Source organism: Diachasmimorpha longicaudata, chromosome 6 (assembly GCF_034640455.1).
Source record: "Diachasmimorpha longicaudata isolate KC_UGA_2023 chromosome 6, iyDiaLong2, whole genome shotgun sequence".
Lineage (NCBI taxonomy): Eukaryota > Metazoa > Arthropoda > Insecta > Hymenoptera > Braconidae > Diachasmimorpha > Diachasmimorpha longicaudata.
Window position 1 is genome coordinate 9,113,809 of NC_087230.1, and position 23,696 is coordinate 9,137,504.

Consider the following 23,696-nt stretch of genomic DNA (forward strand, 5'->3'; position numbering starts at 1 on the left):
GACAGTGGAAGAGGGAAAAAAAAAATCGACTCTGTACCGCGTTGGGACCCCAAACAGTTGATTGGCTCGATTCTGTGCTTTGTTTAACGCGCCGCGATGCCAAACGGTACCACCGACTGACGATGAAAAAAACGGGCAAATTAAATGGAAAAAATAGAGGCGAATAGAGGGGAAAAAGAGGAAGCCCTCGACGGACACGCGTGGAATCTAGTTGCAGGGATGGATAATTTTCAATTGTGCTCAAGTGGATCTTTAAAACGTTTTTCCAAGCGCACATACCTATTGTGAAATATAATTGCCCGTTTCGTAATATTTTTCAAAAATGTGGATCTATGAAAACAGGGAGAATGAGTAAATGGCCTTTGATTAAAATTTCACAATCGGCTGTTGGCAGTGATGAGATTTAATGCGATTATTTTGCACATGAGCGACTGAGAGATATGACCAGATACAATGGCAATGAAAAATAAGAAGAAAATAATCATTTAATTGCCTCTCCGATAATCTGTCCCCAACGGTTCCCAAAATTCTCTCACCATTAATGACGCAATCGTATTTCAAACCAGATATTTCTAGATTCCATTTTATGCTCCAATTAAATAGATCATTCGCTCTCACGTCTATCCAAAAAAAATGTCTCCCTGTGTATTTATTTTCCCGCGCATTTTAAAATCCTCAGCATCAATTTTCCCCGCAATATTCTAAAGATACATTTATAACCAGCTTGAAAAAACAAACTCACCACTTTATCACCCAGGTTTCTGACACGACACGGTAGATAAACAGTTTGTCCAACGAATGCTGTGACGTTGGTGGCTGTTTGCTCGAATACAGGAAGCTCCCCAATGTCTTGAGGCACCTCGACATCCTGAACCCTCTCCCGCCACACCAGTGAATCCTCCAAAGGTGCTGAAAGTAGTTAAAAAAAATTTCCATCAATTCATTGAAAATAATTTTCAAAATCACAAGTTCATTGCTCAATGCCTGTCTGGGTAGTACATTAACCGAGAAAATACATCCGTCATCCATCATCATCATCAGCCGACATCAGTAGTCCATTTTTCCCCCCCACTGGGGATTCTCAATAATAAAGATGAGGAAATGCTCCAACCAGATATATCGTTGTGTACTCAGAAACAGTTTTAGTCATCAACTGTCGAGGGAGCGAAAAACAGAAAAACTACGCAGCAAAAGAAAAATGAAAGAATGATAATGCGAGAGGGATGAGTGGGCGGGATACGGAGTCGATGACACAGTGAACCAGAATCTGGCGAATACATTCTCACCCTCGACTTCCCCAAAAACCCCACTGCCCCCTACCACCGCCACCCCCTTGACAAACCGACGCCCAGGGTAAATGGGGGAGGGGAGAAATCAGTGTGAATGCTACGTCATGACCTTTCTCGGTTGGGTAGATAACACTACCACCGTATCCACGCAAACACACGTCCACTTCTCGTTCGGCTAAACCATCAAGTGTACATTGGTCTGACCATTCACTGACGATCCTCACTCAACTTCCGTAATAGTGAACGGTACAACACTTGGTGACGGTGATGAATTAATAGCGGAGTATTTTCCATGAATGCCAATAGAAATGATAATATTCACTTTTTGAGGGAATGGTAAATCTCCAAACGGATATTGATATTTCAGATAAATTACCCCTGTTCGGGGTGAGTGTATTATGGGGCCTCATTTCCATCGCAGCACAAAATTTTTATCATAAGTTTGTGAACAAATCAAATACTTCATTCAGATAAACGGCTTCACTGGGGGGCAGCCCTAGAAAAGCGTTTGAGACCCGGAGGGATACACCCACCGGGTAAAAAAAAATCCCAGACATCGCCCACCCCTTTTTTTCACACTGGTGTGTGTGTTTGATGTTACATGTATCAAAGTATAACGCGGCGAGAAATAAATTCCACTTCGGTTAGCGAGTAACGAGGCATACCCGCGAGTAGTTTCATTTGAACTCGGCTGGGACCACTTCTTCCCTCGTAAATTCCCCCCTACCCTCCGCCTTTTTTTTCCACTTCTGCACCCCATCCGTACAACTCCACCAGAGATCCGCGAAAGAGTTTGTCGTGCTCCACACTGTATGATGTGAATTCCCTGAGTTATATACACATCCCCAGACCGAGAGTTGTCTTCCCAATGGAAATAATCTCTTACGGGCAAAAATTCTCTATAGAATTGTGGAAAATACCAGTACAAACACTGATTCGTTAATCCGACAAATGCAGTACGCAAAATTGGCTTTCCATCGAGTGACATTTATCTATTTGCGTCATCGAAAAAAATAGAGGCAATATTGCATTAACTTGATGAGTTTTTTTTATGAAAATAAAGATTCAACTGAATTTATTCGATAACATCAAGCGAATTTTGCCATCAGTGAAATCGCGACTTCTTTGAAAACTGAAAAACAAATACTGCACTACGATATATTTTCCATGTCTCCAAACCCCTCTGTTTATCTACCGTTCCATAAAACCATTGGACAACATTTGAAATATTGCATCGAAATACCAAAGTCTGTAACCCAAAATCTGCATATTGACCCCCTCAATTAAAACCCTATCAGCAGCCTCTGTTTATCAGCTCAACGTCAATATCCCAATTGATATTCTATATTTTCTCTGAACAAATAAAATCATTCAACAAATGGATGAAAATCCGGACCTCATCCTACGAGATTTATTTAAAAAAAAAACCATGAGAAAAATTTTCTAAAAATTATGGAACAAATGTCACAGTTCTACAGAATTAATTTCTCGGAAAAAACCTTCAAATTTCTCTCGCGCCCGGTATCTTGTCAATTCTTTTCTTCGCACCCTCCCCCGCACCTGAGGACTGTCCCCCGATGGAAATGATCTCTTATGGCCAGGAACTCTCTATAGAATAGCAGAAAATGATAAAACATACAACGAGTCGTTAATTCTACCCCCGTTATATTCGCTTGAATTGCGTCTGTGTACCCCGTTTCCTCTTCAAAACAATGAGAAGACAAAAGTTTACAGCCCCGAATCCTATCCGAAAGCGCAAGGGACCGAGGATCATATATTTTAACCAGGCTGCTCATAAAATGCGGTTGAACTATGACGCAGTGGTATAGAACACGACAAGTTTCACGGCAGATTTGTGCATCGTTTGCCCTTCTCTGTCCCTTCTGCTTTGCCCTGACTCGTGCCATGTACTCCACCAAAATGTTGCTCGATGCGCATCACCGACGATGAGTGTTCTCAAATGATAGTGTGAAGAAACCCCAAGAGCTACTATTTTTTTTCATTCTGAGAATTTTTCCGGAAATATGAACCGTATTACGTTCCCGGACAAAAAATCGAAAATTTCACGGACAGTTTAGTAGGCATTTTCAGGAGAGTGACTTCCTGTGAAGGGAGGAGCTACCGCGTTTCAAATTTCACGGATTATTTCATCTAATTACGATGAATTTTTCCGCAAACAAAAAATAATATTTCCTTAGGAGGGTTTTTCCTACCAAAAATTTCCCTCCACCGAGAGAAACGTAAAACCGCCTACTCTCCTTTTGTATCCAGCTATTACAACAATAAACATGTTTAAAAAAACACGAAATGCATCCCAGGCCATGTCCATTTCACCCGGTAATATGAAAAAAACCCCTCCTGTGTAAACCTCCATAACCCACCTTTACACTGTCACTCCATGACATTCACAAGTGACGAGAAACTCACCAGCAAATGGAACTATGACGAGATGTAGAAGGCAGTGGAAAACAAAATAATGTCAGACTGTTCTCTTTTTCTCTAATAAAAGTCAACTACAGAGACTGTATGTAGGGTTCGTGCCCCTTCAAACTTTATAAAAACACCGTGTGAAGGGGGTGGGGGTCTCGAAAAAGAAGAACTAAAAAATTACGAAATGGCGGAGGAGTGGTGAGAGAAAGAGAGAGGGCGATGGCAAAGGAATTCCACGACACGCTTCATCGTCCCGTGGTTCCCCTTTAACTCAACTCACTCATACGTTTTTACTCTTCTTGTTATTTACAATTTTCTCGTCATTCTCAGTTTTCTGTTCTGTTTCAACATTTTTTTTCTCACCGGCAAGGACATACTTTATTTATAATTGGCATTATTCCACGTGTACGAGCCCTCCATTTTCTGTTGACCTTTCATCTTGTGCTCTTTATGGTGGCATAAAGTCATGAGTTGGGCGGAGGGGGAGGAGATGAAAAGGTAGAGAGGCCGTAAAAGAAAATGAAAAGCGCGGGAAACTCTAAAAATATGTAAGAGCGCTGGGGTAAAGCGTTCGGACGATTTGTGGAATTCCTTGAGTACTTTTGTTGCCCTTGTGAATAGTCAGAATTCCGCTCGATGTTACCGCTCAAAAGACTTCAGGAAATTGGACGAACATGCGTCGGTGGATATAATTTGGTAAATTATTGGTTGAATGGTGGGCGGACAGGGCGCACTCGACGGGAGGGAGGGAATGAGTTACTAACCTGTCGTCAAGGGCATTTATATTTGAAATCTGTGAAATATACACTGACGATAGGCCAAGACTCTCACGCCCACTGGAGGATATAAATGGATGGTGAAGGGGTGGAGGGGTTGAGGGAATTAGTTTACAGAAATCTGGTAAAACAGTAGACGACATTTAGATGGGGGACCACTGGGGAGGATAAATGATGGGGAGACATTTGGGGGGGGAGGAGGGGGGAAGGTCGTGTGGTTTTGTCTAATTTTAGAGAGCTAGAGAATTTAGAAAGGTTCGAGAATTGAACGGCTTTGGGGTGGGCAAAAAGTCCCGCCATCCCAGAAAATTATTGTACGATCATTTACAAGTTTGACAAAAAAATTCTGTGGAAGCTATTGCATTAGTACATTCATAAATTTCATCAGCCAGTAAAAAAAGAATTTTCACCCATCCAATAACTAACCCGGCAGCACTGCGCAACTGCGAAACGAAAAATCACAGCGAGTTCCAGTTGAAAACGGAAGCACAAACTCTCCCGAGGGGTGGTTTGAAAAAAAAAGACTCGACGCAAGCAAACGAATAAAGAAAAACTGGAAAATACCAGAAGTCAAAAGGAAAACGGTCGAGGAAAAAGAGGAGGGAAATGAAGTAAAAATATAAAAAAAAACAGCCAGGAATGAGGTGAACTGAAACAACAAAAACTGGGGAGTGAGGAGAAAAAAAGGCTCGAGATTACATCGGGAATTCCGAGCGAGAGCGCACGAACAGGAAAACATTCGTTTGTTCGCGAACGCCCGGAATAACACGAAGGCCCTAAATCAACCAATACCCAGAGACTCGAATCCTGCATAATCTAGCATATACAGGTCCATCGAAACTATTTACCCGGAAATTCATCAAGTATGATTAGATAATTACGATTGAAAAGTCCGACATAAAATTTTAACGTCCCATAATTTCTTTAACAATATCATCCCTTACCTCATTTTTAACTGAATATAAACTTGCAATATTAGAATTTTGCACGCAGATGTGCAATTTAATGTGAAATCAAATGATATGGAAAACTCGACGGCAGTTTAAAAGCTTGAAAAAATGTTTGAGGAGAAAAAGAAAAAACTATATGGGGTGGAGTGAGTCGAGAGGACGAAAACTTTGACTTTATTAAACAAAAGTGGTGGAGTACGTGGTGGCCGGGGAGAGGGATTGGGTACATAAAGGGGGAATCTGAGGGGATGTCTCCTGCCATCCGGTGCCGCGGTAGAAAACTCTCAGAGGCCTTTCAGGGGGATATTAAAATTACCTGACCAGCGACCTTAAACCTCCCGCTGCCTATCTCCTACCCCCCTCTGTCGCCTTTTCATATTAAATTCTTACGGAAGCGATTCCACCGTACTCGATCCATACTTTTTTCCCAGTCCCAATTGTAGAGCTTTACTTCCCGGGGAAGAAAACTCCGATAACCGAGTTCAGTCGGGAATATTATCAGAGTTATCTCTCAATCATGATATCGAGTTTTTCCTCAATATTTGCTACTTGTTTATTAAATTCGGAGGGGATCAGTCGGCGAAATTCTCAAGATTTTATTGGAGGTCTAATGAAATGCCACAAGTAAAGCCCTACAAATATTTATCACTCTCAATTCAATGGAACATAAATAAACACCTCGTGAACCATAAAACAATTCTCTCTCGAGATAATTACAAAAATGTCCAATAATTTCAATTGAATACCATTCCCTCGTCGTTGAACAAAATTCATTCGACTAAAATGGCAATTACGCTCATTCACCCACCCCAAACATGCAAATTGTCGAAATTTTGAAGATAACCATGTGCCTTAACCACAGCAAAGTAAAAAGATATAACAGTAGAGTGGGATCAGACGATTCACAGAGTCGTTATAAGGTATACGCCACTACGTGCGCCAGTTACCAACGGTCCAAAGTAGTTTCTCCCTGTATGGGCTAGGCGAGGAAAACTTTGCACGAAGCCCCAGTTCCCCCATCGCCATCCTCATTTCACTCCACCTCATCCACAGAAAGTCCGGGGAAACAGTGTATGTTATATGCCACCATACTCCAACAGTTTTCGGTGGGAAAAAGCCACTTGTATATACCCCCATGGGTTATGGTCTCTCTGTGACTCACATAGGATGCTGGCGACGCGTTCGAAATTTTCGGGATAAAAGTTTTTGGAAGTGTGCTATCATAACACACACAGCACTACTCTATACCACCAATGTGGGTAATCCCATGGATTTCAAAGGAATTTTATTTTCGTTGAGCGTTTTGATTCGATGGGCTACGTGTGCTGACTTGATGATAAACGAGTGATAGATTGAGTCTGCGTGATTTATTTTTTTAGGGATGAAATAAAGGTGTTATTACTGATTTTTCGAAATTTACTGGTGGGTGAAAAGCGATCCTATTGAATCATTGAATGTGAAAACAAAAAATATATTTATTTTTTTCCATCCAGCAATAATTATCGTTCGTTGATTCTGGAAATTCTAGAATTTACAACTAATTAAAAATTCGTGGAATTCCTCCTCCAAATGATAATGAATGGAATAAAATTCTCACTTCCCCTGAAGACAATGACGCTAAAAGTAAAATGAGATTGAGGAGTGAAGAATTACGTAGGCGACAGTAGTGAGTACTCCCGTGAATCATTCTATGAGCATAAATTAACACCCCGTCACAACGCCGGTTAATTAATTAAGCTAAATTATCCTAAGCGTGAGTAACTGCCGTCGCTGAGGGCACCACGTAAGGCTTCAGCACTATTCTCATTTTCATCTCAGCCCTTAAACCCTGAATTTTTCCTCTCATATCCAGAAAATTGTTCTTTATATTTCGCATACAAAATGCACATGCATTAAGAAGTTTCCGGCTCGACTAAAAGAGATGACTTTTGAATTATCGAAGTTTTAAATTCCCTCCCGAGTTTATGGAGGTACGGAGTGAAGTAGAGAGGAATTTTATTTTACAGCGTATCGCGAGTCGTTGAGATAGCTGAAGGTGAGTGGTTGAAAACATTTTTTTTTTTCACACAAATTATGTAGAATATCCAGCAATTACTGGCGCATTAATCACGCGTCGATAGGTTGTTCATTAAATTTTAGTTATTTGAGAGCTTGAGTGTTATCTTAACCATCAAGACCTGGTGACCTGACAGCATCAGAATTCCGTCACAGCTAAAGGTCAACAATTACGATTATTCTAAGCACTTGGGACTTAAATTACCGTTCCATAAGGTGAAACCAATGGGAAAATGGATCTAACCGAAAGCTACGACGTACCTTACAAATTATTTCTCTTGAAACATTGTCGCAATCCTTGAATATCCCTTGAGATAATACAAATATTCAAACATCCAAATTAAACTTTCTACACCACTCGCCAAAATTAATTCCACATCCCTCTCATTCTCCCTCTATTCCAGCAATTTTTCGTCCGCTATTTCTGCAGATGAATTCAGGAGCATAAAAAAAAAATTGTACATTCAAAAGGAATACCAGGATGAAGAACCCCGGTCCCGTGAAGTCGGCAATTAGACGTGGAATTTTCAGTATCCATCTCCCCCTCGAGTCCCTTCAAAAGCTTCAAACCTCATCCAGCAGTCTGTGACGACGATGCTTTTTCGGCTGAGGGCTCGCAAGCTGGAAAGTGGGGGAGGGGCCTGTGTTAAAATCGGTGCATAAACTGTTGTATATACACCAACACCACGACACCGGTGGAAATAGCAGAGAATGAAGTGGCTGTCCAGTGTATACTGTGTTCGCAAGAAATGGAAGCACGAGCTGGGGCAATATGAGCTTTAATTTTGCGCTGTAATACTGCGGACACGTGTATTGTCATTAACTTCGCCGTGGATCTATTCCACCAGCTCCCTTGACTACCGTGTAATCCGATAAACCCCCCGAATGTCAAACTTTTTGCGCTTCTAATCGCCCCCTCAACGTCGACAATTAATCAGTAAAAATTATGGAAAAATTATAGATTTCTTCAGGGAATTGTTCGGTTCATCAACAAATTGTCACGTTTTTCTTTTTCTTCAAGTCGTGACCTGAATGAGCTCAAATATTAACTCAGGAATATTTTTTTTATAATACACAGAGGGTAAGATTCCTCGTAAAAAGTACTTTTTATTAAATCACAATATCGCTCCTTGATTACCTTTCCTATAATAAAAGTCTTCGTGTGCCTAGCTAAGGGCCTCAGGCGATGGCCTCCAAGTTCTCGAAGTTTCAGCGAATTTATTAAAAATTAAAAGAATAAAAAATATCACTAACCAGATATCGAAGTGTTGGGATGAACAACGAAGAATGCTACGATGACGATATAAATTCGTGCCCTCATCTGGCTCAACTCCAAATCTGTCGCACTCGGTAGGCCACCGATTCTTGACCCCCTCATCGTACCGCATAGTTTTCGTGTCTGACACGTTAACGTTGGAGTCGTTACACCCGGTGGATTAGATGGACACTGTAGATTTTAATAAACACTTCCTTCCTCTTTCAAACCCACCACCACACTAATATCACACATGAACGCACTGTAACCCGTTGCGCAATCAAGTTGGGCAACGATCCAAATTCCCGATCGCCACCGATTTATTCCCCGCTAAATTGTTTTGTTTATTTGCACTAATGAAAACGGAATGGTTTTATTTTCTCTCGCACTGGACCTGTTTCCATTACGAAATGCGACGATGTATTCTCCCTTTGTCACCTTTTATTCGTGTTTACATCCCCCGGGATGATATCACTAATCCTCTGAAGCTTGTGTATTTTTCGAGACACAGTCTTTGGTAATAAAAGTCAGTCCCTTCCGCTCCAGCTGATTGTTGATCCTCTTTCATTAAAGCTATTGGAGCATATCTTGGAGCCTGCGAACAATTTTAAAAAATCCGATATTCAAGCGGTTGCGGTAATATTCTGGAAATCTTAAGCAGTCAAGTAAACAAATAATTTAATCCTTAGAAATCTAAACGATGACATATTCATTTAAATCTGGTAAATGTTTGCAGTGAAAAAATCATTAAATGTCCCCCAGCTGAAGTATTTCCGTTGAAAAATAAGAAATACTGCGCAAATAAACGGAAAAAGTTTATATTTTTCTCTATCTGCAGAAAGTTTTTATTCACAATATTTCCTTCAAGATTATATCACTGATCTGCCTCGCGACTCTTTTTTTTCCACCACCAACTGACACTGATACCTGAGACAATGAATGAGAGAGTGAATGAGAAATGGAGGAGATGAAAAATACATTTTTGCAATAAAAAAAAAATATTGAGACGTCCGGGGGTGTAATCAATCATGTAGAAACTAGCGATGATAATCCCTGGTGATAACAGCACGCCCGTGCGCGAGCTATGATCCCCATTTATGACACGAGGGAAAGGGGTAACGTGCAGTTTGAGGGGTGCGGGGGAGACGAGGGAGAACTGAAAAATCGCGTTGGGTCCGGAGCAGTCGCTGACAAATGAACTGAGAACCCGAGTGCAGGGGCCTCTTCTCTCTTACCCACTCTCTCCTCTCTTCTTTCTGTAATAAATGTTGGTGCGGAGAAAAAAATGTTTAGAAAAAAGGAATATGGATAAATGAACATGAGTTGGGTGAGGGAAAGATTGAAAAATCACGTTAATTGCCATTGTCGTGCGATAAATTAAACGGGAGCTTGTGGTGATGTGTCTGGAGTATCGTGGGATAAATATAAGATGAGATTGTGTTAAAGGGAGGACTTTTTTACGAGTTTGTACAGAAAGGGAAGCGAATATTATGTCAATAACGGTAGGGCTTATAATAAATTAAAAAGTTCTTGAAAATAAAAAACTTGGTCTTAGAAAGTCAAGCGTTGTTCCTCTTTGCAATGCCATTAACTTCCTAAAAATGATGAAAGCAACACTCGAAATTTTCAAATAAGGTATTAATCCACTTCTAATTCAGTGGAGCGATGCCCTCTCCCCTACTCATATCTTAATCACTAAAAGTGATTATTCCGTCAACAGCAGCGTTCATAATCACGCTGGAGACCCATTCTGCAATTAATTAATTTCTCCAACATCTTCTATTACTCTTCTGTCGTCGTGATATATTCAAAGAACTCAGTCCTGTCGAAACGTCATCAACCTGACACTAATGTGAATTGCAATGCCATGGGAAAATACGTAATTACAGTGCTGCCTTAATTAATGTCTTTCGAAGCTCACAGCGGGCATTCATCACTGCCGTGCCACGAAAATAGACGGAGATTTTGAGCTCGTCATTACTCAATTTACAATTTACAATTCAGGAAAATGCGATCAATGTTGGGTGAATCAGATATTCAGCGAAATTTTGCTGGCTTTTTAAAAATTGCAAAACTGAACATCAACTCAATTATGTTCTTCCATAATTTAATGCTAATTGAAATCAAAGCTTCAAGTGGAAAATTCCAGGGTTGATAGGCTCAACAGTATTTTCATCCAAAATTGATGAAAGCACATGTATGTTTCACAAATAATTGGGAAACAATGTTCGTAAACTTAATCCAATTTACCCTCAAAAACCGAACGTAATTAATCATCGCATTACTGAACCCTAGAGCATTTTCATGAAATAATTAACCCCATAACTTATTTCTTCCCCTCCAGGAAGCCCCAAGTCGCCAGCAGTTCCTTTCCATTTGTTGCATAAGTCTAAAAAATGCTAAATTTTTTAAAAATTTTCGAGAGGTCCGACTACCCCAGATTCTTCTTACCCCCTTGGGTCCATATCCCAGGTAGGAAAAAACGAATGGGCCAACCTTGGTACAAGCACGGCCGCCGAGCTGCCGTAGCTCGGCACCCGGGCTCCAGCCAAACTCGCGCCGAACTTGGCTAGACCCTGGGATGATAACACGGGGCCAGGCCTGGGACCGAACTTTGGCCAGACTTCGGTCGCCGTACTTTGGCCGCACTCTGGGCTTACCATTCGGCCCGAAATTGGCCCAGGCCTGTTGCCGAACTTTGGCCGCACTCTGGGCTTACCATTCGGCCCGAAATTGGCCCAGACCTATTGCCGAACTTTGGCCGCATTCTGGGCTGACCATTCGGCCCGAAATTGGCCCAGATTTACGACCAGAGCTGTGGCCAGGCTCCAACCGTTGCCTGTATTGGGTTCAGAATCACCAATAAATATATGAACGGTATATCTGATAAGCAGACATGTATTTATTACCTTCAACATTATACAGAAAACAGTTTTATTATGTGACAAAACTTATATTTAAATTTATTAAATCTATTGACAAAAAAACTCAGCCAATCAAAAACTTTTTTCCTCCTATCGACATAGTACATGTTTTCATCCGATTTTGGTTGAACAGTTAAAGATATGCAGTGTTTGTATCTCCAATTTTCATGAAAGATAATCACAACTATGAGATTTTTCCGCGAACAGAATATGAAAACTCAAAAAAATGATTGCAGGTATAAATTGTAGAAAAATCTTTTGTGGATTATTTTCATCCGCTTTTAAAATAAATAATCTACGTAGATCATTTGAATCCGAAATTTAATACGACATACCATATTAAGTCTTAATAAACTCTCTCTTACAATCTAATAATATTAGCAGTCAGTCTTCAGAATTCGAAGATTGTATTAACAAAATATCCAACAAAATAACGCACCAATGTTATTTTTTAAATTAGTAGTTTAGAATTGATAAATTATCGTGCTTCAATTCAAGCATGAAAACAGTCATTATAATAGCAATATTATGGATAATTTATTCCGCTATGGATGATAAGAATTAATTCTTATATCCATAGACAATTGCTGATACGAATTATCCTGATAAGAATTATTTTTTCATCTCGGAAAGACGTCCTTTTTTTACAATAATGTCTTCTCCATCTGCAACTCCGGAACACAGAATGATATTTAGTTGCATTGATTGTGTGCTAGTTCTATATAATATTGCTTATTATATTCACTCTTTCAAACAAACTTAGAAATATAAAAAAGTCTTGGATAGGATTACATATAACTAATTAATTTCAACCCTTAAATTTGAAATCTTTGGGGAATATGGACGCAGTCCGATTGTGAAACTTCAACCTTATAAATATTATTTGACTTGAATCACCAAATACTGAAAACAGCTCTCAATGGCTGAAATTACTTTCATTAGAATTTTTCTTAAAAATTAAAAATCCACTTATTATTTTTCCCTTTAAACTTTTGGACATAATATTTAATCCCTGAACCAACAACGGATATTTATTCCCGTGATCTAACTTATGAGGAAATGACATAGAAAATACTTTATTATGCTAAGATACATCACATTTTCCAATTGTTATTTCCATCTTCTGGATTTCCGACCTCGCCAGGAGAAATATAATAAATATAATTAATACTTCAATGACAGCCGAATACTAAACAATATTCATATATTAATATATATTCTGCCCAATGAAACGCCTCGCGATAAAAATATATTGATAATATAAACTTTTCCTATTAATCGTACCTTTTATCAAGAATATCACAACTAATACAATTACGAAAATGAACTAATGGAGTCATATTAACACAGTGATTTTACAATTCCATTTATCCCGGAAAAATGAAGTATTATCAACTATAAACCCCCAAGAATTGGTTCATCCCTGTCTCCAACGCTGCTATTGGATTCACTGATGCAATCATTAAGATGCTTATACGAGCCACAATCACCATCACCACCCGACCAACTATCACCACAAGCACTAGCATTATCATCGAGATGTCGAACATCGACATCTCCACTAATTTGATCCACAATAGATCCACTACGGATAGTTATTTCATTGGCTGTTGGCAAACTAACCTCTTCCTCATCGGCATTATTGCGTTCACTGTAATCCGGAGTTTTTTCTTTAGCGCCTTCTACGTTTACAGATTCTTTTTTCTTCAGTTGATGAAAATGTCTGTATTTTTTAACCCGTGAATATGAACTCTGAGACATATTACAATAGTAAAAGAGTAATATTAAAATAATAAATTGCCGCACACGACACTCATGTCTACTGCCACAATCAGACTACTCAACACGCCATCTTACGGGCTGTTGTCATAGAATGTGTGGTATACGGTGATATCCACGCATATTTTCCCCTGAAATAGTATGTTCAGAAGAAATAATGGTACCTTCGGAAGAAGGAGAATCAAAGGACGAAAAATTTAGTGAAGGAACATTCCCCATGAGAATTCAATTTTTGGAATGCTGTTCCATATGGGACCCAAGCCTGGCAAACCATGCCCCTTGTCTGCCTGGCCATGTCTCGGGGCAAGCTTGGTGACCCAAGCCTGGCAAGCCATGCTCTTTACCAGTCTGGCCATACCTCGGGTCAAGCGTGGTTGCCCAAGCCCGGCAAACCGTGCTCTTTGCCAGTCTGGCCATACCACGGGCCAAGCTTAGTGACCCAAGCCTGGCAAGCCATGCTCTTTGCCGGTCTGGCCATGCCTCGGGCCAAGCTTGGTGGCCCAGATCTGGCAAGCCAGTCTCGTGCCAGACCTGGCCCGTTTCGTGGACATTGGCATTTCCTACCTGGGATTCCAGTCGTTTTCGTGGTAATTTTTGTGCTAATTTTCTCTCCCCTTGAAAAGTCTGAAAACATCGAAATATCCCGAGATAATGTGGTATTGGCGGGCTCATTCGGAATGTTGAAACGCGGAAAATACGGTAAAAGTGTTAATTAATACTGAGTTGGAAAAACCACTGAGAGGCAGAGAACACTCAGGTGTAAGAGTCCACAGACTTCAGTGGTGCACCCCGGTTACGGACTATTTATAGGAAATTCGTCCGTACGAGAGGTACACCGAGTTTCCCTCCGGTTTTTCAGCCCGCACTCTCATGTTTTGATGAAGTTACTTCATTCACTCATTACCGAGTTGTTCGGGGGATAGTGCGTACCTTGTATCGGGATTCTTGATAATATTCCAGGGCTTTTGTCTCACTTTGAAAAATAATTTCTATACGCTATCGAATTTTTTATCAAATTTAATTAAGAGGAGACTGCACCCCAGTTTAGGGAGGCTCTTTGGTATGTCAAAGGATATTAAAATCTTGTTTCACCGCCGAAATTAATTCAATACCATCATTTCAACGTCATGCAAATATTATCCACAAAGCACTAAATATATCCCTCAAGGACAGTTGACGGTAATGTCCTTCAGAATTATTTTTACAATTCTTTTCGAATAATTTTTCCTGAACTTTTCTCTCCCCGTAAAATTAATCTTCAACTACAATCACCATATGATATTGTGAATTTTGCGTCACAGAACAGTATTATCCACGTGCACATAACGGCCTTTCACGTGTGTGGATAGTGTAACCCGTAAAATAAGTGGAGAAGGAAATTTTAGTGGGGTTAGTCCCAGTTGAACGCAGTGAGAGAGTTTATTCGGAAGTGCCGTTTGCCGAAACAAACCCCTCTTGGTTAGTATCGCCGGTTTGTCCTCTCTCCAGTCGTGTTGGCAAACAAACCGAGTAAATAATGTGTACACGCGTGTACACCAGCAAATGTGTTCATTATTTCAACGTGAATTACCACTGGGTTAAAGTTTGTTTGGTTGTGATTCGAATTATTCTACGTTTTGTCAACTAATTAAGGCATTCATTATTGTTTACAGTGGTTGAAGAATTATGACTGCGGTGTACGTGAGTATTTTTAATTGTTTCAATTACCACATTTGTCTTCAATTACTGTCGAATGAAACGTTCTGATAATTGTTGGAACAACGGATTAATGGACTGACGACATTTGCGCGGATAAAAATAATTTTACTCCAGGGGAAGGTGGGGTGGGTGGGGGAGGGGAGGGATACGCTCGAGAGATATTTGAAAATAAATTTCCATGGGAATACAGTTGCTTCTTGTTTTATTTTGTATTGATACCGGGGAGTGACCGACATTCACACTGCGTACATTTCGCGGATGTCCGTCAATCACCGGAAGACAGTGAAGAATAGAAATAAAAGGGAAAAGAATTGGATGGAGAGAATATTTTTCACACGTTCGATCAGTCGTTCGTGAAACATTTAACTGAATGTCGTTTTCGTTGATTTTTACATTTATATATTCCCTCGATGCGGGAGAATTAAAATCCCAATGGAATGATCGAGATGACGTCCACCTAATTGTTGTTATAGTCAATCGTTAAAAAAGTAAAATTGTATTAGTTCAATTAATACCTCTTTTACTCAGGAAAAAATCATTCTCTCGTAAACATTGTGGGTGTCTCACCTTTACATTGGCATTCGTTGATTTTTTTCGCTCGCGACATTATCTATAAATTTAATATCATAAATTGACTCTCGCGGTTCTTCTCACATCGATAAGTAATTCCTTATTCCTTTCAATTCTACTTCCCCACATTCTTTCATCTGTCGCAACCCACTCCATTATATTTGTCACGCGTTCGTGCCACCCTCTCAAAGCAATCCGCCACTTCAATGGAAAAATTTCTCCCTGGAATGATTTCACGCTCGAAAAATTCTTCGCTCCAGCGACACAAAAAAAAATGAGAATAAAAAAAAAATTATAATGCTCTCAGCAAACATACCAGGGTGCCTCAGTTGCGTGTGAATTCCTCGAATTCTCACATTTTTTTTCTCGCAAACATGGGCATGAATGTCAAAAAAAAATGTCAATCAATTTTATTGGAGGAGTGGCTGCCTGCAGATATAATCCAAATAAACACATAAAAACACAAAACAAAGTTCATTAATTAAAAATGGCAATTAGCTTGATATTCTTTAATGAAGGCACGTGATACCGGTTGAATTGCGTACGAAATACTGAATCCGTCCTCACAACAACCGGGTGGAGGCCCCTCTCGCCAACAATAAACCCAACCGCGAAGAAGTGTGGGAGCGTTACCCCAGTGTAAAGCCCAAACCCGCGGTCACAGGGAGGGGGTAAAAGAGGCAGAGCACGTTTGGATCGTAGTTTATCCATCGTACGAGTGCGTGTGTCATAAACGAGCGTTGATTTTAGGTTTGTAAACCCATGTGTGAAGCCAGTGGTACAGAAGAGGAAGAAGGGGATTCTCCACATGCTGCGGAGATTTGTGCCCCCCCCCCCCCACGGCCGTCATAATTTGTGTTCTTTCCACGGCCACGCTTGTGCTCCACCCCCTCACCAGTTCCCTCATCACGATATCTCTGTTTCTCTTCTCCTCCTCCACCGACAGCCGCTTTACCCAGCTCTCTTCCTGCCACAGCGTGGCGCCAAGGGGACAGCATTCGGAGCCATGCACCTGACCCAGACACATCCACACATGCATCGGAAATATCAGTAGGCATAATCCCTCTTTGAATGCTACGACTAATGAGGAATTCCGGGGAATAACTGCCAGTTGGCAGGCAGAGGAAAAAAAGTTTATTCTGTCGGAAGTGTCTCACATCGATATGGATTACTGAGCATTGGTGACATTCCTATGGGAGTTTACATTTACAATGGTTTATTAAAAATTAATTTATGGTTCCATGGAACAGGTCTTCAGAGAATTTGCATTTTCTTCATTCTCGTGGGTTCACGTGAGATTGGAAAACATAAAAATATGGGTGGTAATGCCATTTTCTTGGATCCAAATGGAGTTTTGGATAATTCAATCTCCATCACATCCCCCTTCACCGTTTCCCTTAAAATTAAAAACAATGTACCGTCATTCACTTACAATCCGTTGTTTGTCAGCCAGTGTTCGTGCAAAAGGTTAACCGCTTCCTCCCCTCGTCAATTTCCCCAAGTCACGGAAGGATTCATCGCATCGTAAAAAATGATATTTTTACCTCTGCTTATTTTCATTTCGTCTCTTCAAACTGGGTGAGAGCGGTTAGAAAGACGATGAAAGGGGCGGGGGGGGGACATGAGTTGGAAAAATAAAGTATATGTGAACGGCAACATTTGTGGGAATGCTATACATTATCCTGTGGAAGTAAATTCACGGAAAAGTACGCGAGGCGTCGCGACAAATCTCCTTGGCCACGGTGGAAACCACCCCTGTGCGTGTCTCCCTTCCACTCACTGGAAAACTAACAATCCCGAAAGAAAGGGAGAGAGCGAGAGGAAGTAGTGAAAGAGGCTGGAGGTGTGTGCAGTGTCTGGAGGGTGAGCATGTGGGGGACTACACTGGACGACTCGTTTCGTGCTCAACCCTTGGTGTACGTGCCGACGATCTCCAAAGGATCGAGGGGGAGGGAGGGGGGGGGGGAAGGAGCGAGCAAGATATTATGCAGATAGATATTCATTGCCATCGGAACTCGCGATCGGGTACCGCCTTTATTTTTCGAGATGAATAGAAATCGAGCCAAGAACACAGAATGGAATATTACGGGTTCGCGGGGGTGGGAATGTGAGGGGAGGAAATTTCATTGTGTTCAGAACGAAATGTCGAGTAAAGACATTATCGAGCGGTGGTTCTCGCATTCATGTCTGTGACAATATTCCGATGATTTTTTTCCCGGACACGAGAATAATTTTTTGATCAAATCAAAATTTATTGGTCGCTTGAAAAATATTATTCTGAGGAGGTGCAATGTCTCAAAAATAAATACGGCTGCCGAAATATGAGCAATTATGACACCTACGATGACGCAGAATAATTCAACAAATTGTCACCCGTATGCGACACTGTAATACAAATTGAGAGCCATCAACATGTGACACGTTAACACATGTAAATTCCAGGATGGATATTAAGACAGAAAATAATTACGAAGTAATAACACGTGTCACTGGATCCTGTAACATTAACTGGACGAGTGAGTACTCTGCGGGTCTCTGACATGATTCTGCAACATTGTGAAAATCCTCCCGCAGTGCCTGGACCACGGCCCATCCCCCCCCCCTCGACCCGTCGCTCCATCAACGGTGGAACGCCACTACGAGATGTGCCCGCAGTCGCTTGTCCAACTGTTTTACCGTGTATATAGCAATGGCGCCACCCGGTTAACGCTCGCCTATAATTAAGCTGCTTGTATTCGCAAAATAATTGGAGAGTAGAGTATAATTGGCTGGGCATAACATACGTGTTCAAGCACTCGAGTTTATAACATTTGGCATCAAGAAATAATCTATTTTCATGTGTTTAAGCCAAATACTTTTGCAATTATTGTACGAGAAACAGTCAATTAAAATCGATTGGTTAATTCCACCGTTGGCACTGGTAATCTGGGAATTTTGAATGGACTGAATACAATTCCAGACTAATATCAAATTAAATGAATTTCATAATTACCATCTGCAATTATATCGAAGTCTCGATTACATTTTCGTGGTTCAATTAATTTCGGCGGTAATTGTTTGTGATTAATTTTTTGATCCGTCGGGAATAGTTGGGGAGACAATAATGATGTTTAATTACATTTAAATTGAATACTATTAGGACCATTGCAATTGGTCAACTCGAGAATTGATGGGTTTGACATAATATGCGTAGAAAGATTGAAATAAAATTATCCTCAGGCTCATCATCGAGTATTTTCATACGGATTCAGTTACACTGACATTTTTTTCTTTTTACAGGGGAGAATATGGTTTATTATTCATCCCGATTAATTCATTTATAAGGGTGGAGTAAAGTATTCAGGTGAGCCCAATAACTTATTCAATCAGCCCCCCGGAATAATTATCGTCATTGAATTACAATCAACGGTAGAATTTAATTAAGTGTATTTCTATTAGCTCGATCAACTCATCCCTTGATCAACGTAATACAATACCAAGGTGATACTTTAATCCCCTCCCTCTGTCCTCGAATCGCGTCGAAAAGCACACTAATACCCCAAAATTGCCAGTTACACCTGATTAGATCAAATGGGCCAGGAAAACAGAAATATCTGGGGGTTCTACAATTTAAACTAATTATCCGAGAATTCGTGAATTAACGCAAATACCCTTGGCACACGAGTCTGGGTAATGCCAATAGAATGAAATTGCCCGTTTCAATAGAAATTAAACGATCGAAAGGTTCACAGCGCTGAGAGGTGGACGGGGGAGGAATTGGAGGAGACAGGTGGGGTGGGAAATTGTGTATAGAAGGACTAGGAGATATCGGGGTGTGTTACTGCTACACGTCTACGCCCATTCGACCGATAATAATCGATTCGACGCGGCTGTTTGCGGTGTACCTTCGCGCCCAACCACAGGGACTCGTAAAACTTTGACCAGGGTCAGAAACGGCCATTAAGGTACCATGGGAAAATTAGAGGAAGCCACCGCATTAACCGCATTAATTGACATAAAAGGAGAAATTAAATCGAGGTATTTTTACCCCTTATATTTGGAAAAATGTGAGCTATTAGATTTTTCCAGAAAATTTCAGCACCGAAGGCCCATCATTTCATTTTTAAATTTTCAAGTTCATTATTAATTCCTCCCATTGAATATTGCTGATGTCCAATTTTTTTTTTATTGTTATTCATTAGAGTCGTATGTGACCCGGAAATAGCAGCAATTATTTACAGTTGGTCGTCAGCTATAATGGTCAGAAATCCCGGGATATGCTTGTCCACACAGCGAAAAGCCCGGAGAGTTTAAATTTTCGACTTCTATTCTCTTCCGCTTTTATCCCCCTATTTTCCGACTCTCTATATATAATCGTATTCTCTTTATACCGTTATATGTATATGCCTACCGCAAAAACCAGGGGGTAAAGGTAGATATAACGTGCACAGTGCAATGCGCTCTAGTCCCGTTCTCAAATTAGCACCGCGTACTCTGTCGCTCTTTTGGCCGCGATACCGCGACTTATGCGCGTACAAATTATCGAAGTGGAATCTCCACGCGACGGAAAGGGCAACGGGCTGAGGAAGAACGAGGGAGGGCGAGGGGGAAATTCGTTTGATCGCTGTAGCGTCAAACACCATTCACTTCGAATAATTGTCAGAGATTCTGAATTCTATTTGTGAGAACAAGAGCGCCGGAAAAAGGCCGACAATGAGAGACGGAGATGTCTTCGTAATTGCATTCGCGAAAAAGCAGTTAACGAAGTACCACAGATTATTACCAATTTACGTGTTTGCAATGAATCGGACGAGAAGTTTTTCCAAGAAAACTCAGTGAGGGCGAAGTCCATGGATTTTCCGAATAATTTCGCAATTCCATGGAATTAGCAATTTTTTGCTAGAAAAATTTCCAGGAAAAATCCGGTGACTAAGCCCGGGAAAAAGGGCGCAAGGGATGATTTTTAAACAGTTATATTTTTTTCAAATGGCTGAATTTTTCACTTTATCGTGAGAAAGTATTAGCAAACCGAGGAACACGATATCCCAGCAGTTAGTTACAAAGGGTCTGCGCGTCGTCGGAATCACAACGCCCGGGTTTCCCCGGCCCTTTCCCCTCCTCGTCACAGAAGGGTTGAGGTTAAAAGCTTCTGGATGAAAACAGACTACCCGTTTCTCCTCTTCCGCCCCTCGCCAAACCTGACAAAACTCAGTTCACGTCTCGGTAAGATGATATCACTAAAAGAGCCAGTGAGGAGGGTGGAGGTGGCAGGAAGTTGAAGTTCGGTAGCTCCTCACGGGGTGTTGCACTTCTGTTGGTTTGTATATTATAGTAACAGTGTCGTTGACGGTCTTTGGGGGTAAACAACAGAGTGGCCCACTCCACTCAAGCTCACAGGATGTACGTGTGACTCCTCGAGGCGAAACGCGCGTCCGGGAACACGGATGCCCCTGTAATCAAATACAGTAACACAATATCCGCGATATTCAGGTCTCGCGTTACCTCCGGATGGGGAATCGCCTCGGGCTTTGGGCGGATGGAATACCTACTTTGGATTAATTCGTTGGGTGAGAAGAATAATGTTGGTGTGTTGAAGCCCCCGTAGATTAATTTCCAATCACCGGTGAAGACCACACGGGCTGGATGACGCATGCGGGTGAATGCTTCTTTCTATGGCCTTTGTGTGGGAGGATCAGTGGAATTTTGCAATTTATTTTTCGAAGGGTATCGATTGCCGGAGAATTTATCCGGGGATTTCATGGATCAAAAGGCTTATCAACGAATTTTCCATTGCTTTGAATTTTTGCTGGAAAACGAAGTGATTGACTAATGGAATATATGGCACCGACTTTTGATCGCATTAAAAAAAAATATTCCGGAAAAATGGGGGAAATTATTACGCAAAATGCAATGGAGCGGCGGTTTTCGGTGGATTTTTATGAGAAAGAAATGGTTCCCACGGATTTTTCTGTGTCCAAGTGCAGATCGCACCCTTTTGGCCATGTGACGCACCACTCGAATGCCCCTTCAGTGTTCGATTGACTTCCTATTCGACCCCCGAAGTTGCTTCCTCAGGACGGGGGAAAAACTGGACGCAAAAGGTCTCGTCCAAAACAGATGAATTTACGACGTTGTCCCCCTCTCACCAATCACCGCAAAAAAACTATATTTATGGACACATAAATAGTTATGGATTGGAATTCGAAAAAACGCTGAAATCCCCTTTATCACAGAGTGTCCCCGCCCACGATTTCATCCCCATATAAATTGTGGAAATGTAACCAACAAGACCGGGGAAAGCCATACGCGTGATACTGGTTGAAAGGGATTCTCCTAACCCACAGATGCGGTAATAAAGATATAGGAGGGCAGGGGGTTTGTAGGTCGAGAAGCCGGTTAGGTCGGCAAGCCCTAGAGCACCGTAATCGGTGGACAGCGATATAGGGACTTCGAGTTGACTCCTCGGGTGTAATCCCTCGTAAAAAAAATTGCGGGAAAGAATAAACCTTCGGGACACGAATAAAAATCCTCCCCTGGTGGCATTCAATTGACATTGAATTGGGGTTGAGCGTCAAATTTTTTCCTTCAACGTTGTAGCAAAATGGGAAAGTCAATTCGAGAAGTAAATATATCCTATATGCCTTCCTCCTTTATATAACATTGGCTGGGGAATATTATGACAAATGTGTAGTTTATTCTTCTGCCTTCACTTTGTTATTCAAATACTCGGTTGTTATTCTTCGCTTTTGCAATTAGCCAACTTACAATTTTTCCCCGAGTTTTCATGAATCATTCCGCAGAAGCGCCACTCAACTCACTGGAATTTCATCCCCATCACCACTCCCAATCCGTTCCAATTGATTAACTTTCCATTTACAAATCCATCGAGATTCTCCCGAACATTCCGCGTTGTCAAATATTTCATTAATTTCTCGAAAAATTCCAGGTCCAATTATCATTCATCATATTTCCCTCATATCCCGAAAAAGTGTCATACGAAACCCCAATTGACACTCAAACAACCGAGGCAAAATGATAAACGCCGCAATTTTGGTTTTCTCTTCCCAATAAAAAAACTCCCACAAAAACAAAATGTGAAAAAAAATACTACTACTCTCCCTTTATTTTTAGCAATCTCGTGAAAAATGCTTTGAAGTAATTTCAAGGCAAATGTGAGTTTGAATAGGGGCAACACGCCTCCACCCTCCACCCTTCATGAGTATATAACCCGTGAGTATAAAAAAAATTCTTTAATATCTGCCTTCTCGGTGGTGACTTGAGAAATTACGTTCAGTCCTTCTTCTTTATTTTTTTGATATTACGCAGGCCAAACGGAGCGTTTAGAATTGGTGTGGTAGCATCATGGATAGGGGTGGGAGGGGGAGAATAAAGAGGGGAAAGTGGAAGACGGAAGGAACTATATGTATAAGATGAGGAGCAGTGGGTGTTTAAAAAACGAACAACTAGATGAATGTAAAAAGGTGAGTGCTGGCTGTCCCATAAATTATCCTCCTCTATTCCTCTCCCACCACCATCCTAGCTCCGTTCGCCCGAGACACTGTCAAAAAATATGAAAAATTTTGAGTGGCGTAAAATGCCGAACTCAATGAGAGGAAAGGCCAAGTGGAAACGGAATATGTATATCAGACCTCACCTCACGGATTGTTTCATTCTATATTTGGAATATCGATTATTGTTACGAGATTTATGGATTTTTTTTCGTGATCTGCGGGTATCGAACGACTTTTATTGAATATTCTTCGGACTATTGAAATAATATTAAAATCCACCTGGAACTTCTTCTATTATTCGGGCTTTCCATACAAAGCAGCTGAGAGAATATGATCCCAGACGCTTCACAATTTTTCATTCCCCTTTAATTTTCTCATTACGTAATTTTTTTTACCCTTCATCAATTTTTTTTGCAGATTGAACCAGCGGAATTGGAAGTTTTTCATCTACATATCCAATTGGAATTTCATTCTTTATGT

The 23,696-nt window shown here is 40.9% G+C and overlaps 1 protein-coding gene and 1 long non-coding RNA gene across 6 annotated transcripts in view; one reads left to right on the forward strand and one right to left on the reverse strand.

Annotated features, from left to right (window-relative positions):
- The window catches only part of LOC135163225 (zwei Ig domain protein zig-8-like), a 51,823-nt gene that overhangs the window by 26,669 nt on the left and 1,458 nt on the right, over positions 1–23,696 (reverse strand). Inside the window, exons 1-3 of one of the 5 annotated variants that reach the window (XM_064122474.1) lie at positions 16,043–16,330; positions 8,755–9,350; positions 743–909 (exon numbers count right to left, since the gene is read on the reverse strand). In XM_064122474.1, coding sequence (XP_063978544.1) covers positions 743–909; positions 8,755–8,878 — 291 coding nt within the window. In that variant the 5' untranslated portion in view covers positions 8,879–9,350; positions 16,043–16,330. Of the gene's footprint in view, positions 1–742; positions 910–8,754; positions 9,351–13,302; positions 13,437–16,042; positions 16,331–23,696 lie in introns of those variants that run through there. The other 4 variants (XM_064122470.1, XM_064122471.1, XM_064122472.1 and 1 more) reach the window with 4 other exon arrangements.
- LOC135163226 (uncharacterized) lies at positions 19,030–23,116 on the forward strand. The gene is made up of 3 exons (XR_010299089.1): positions 19,030–19,069; positions 22,837–22,935; positions 23,032–23,116. It is a non-coding gene; the product is annotated as an uncharacterized LOC135163226 (long non-coding RNA).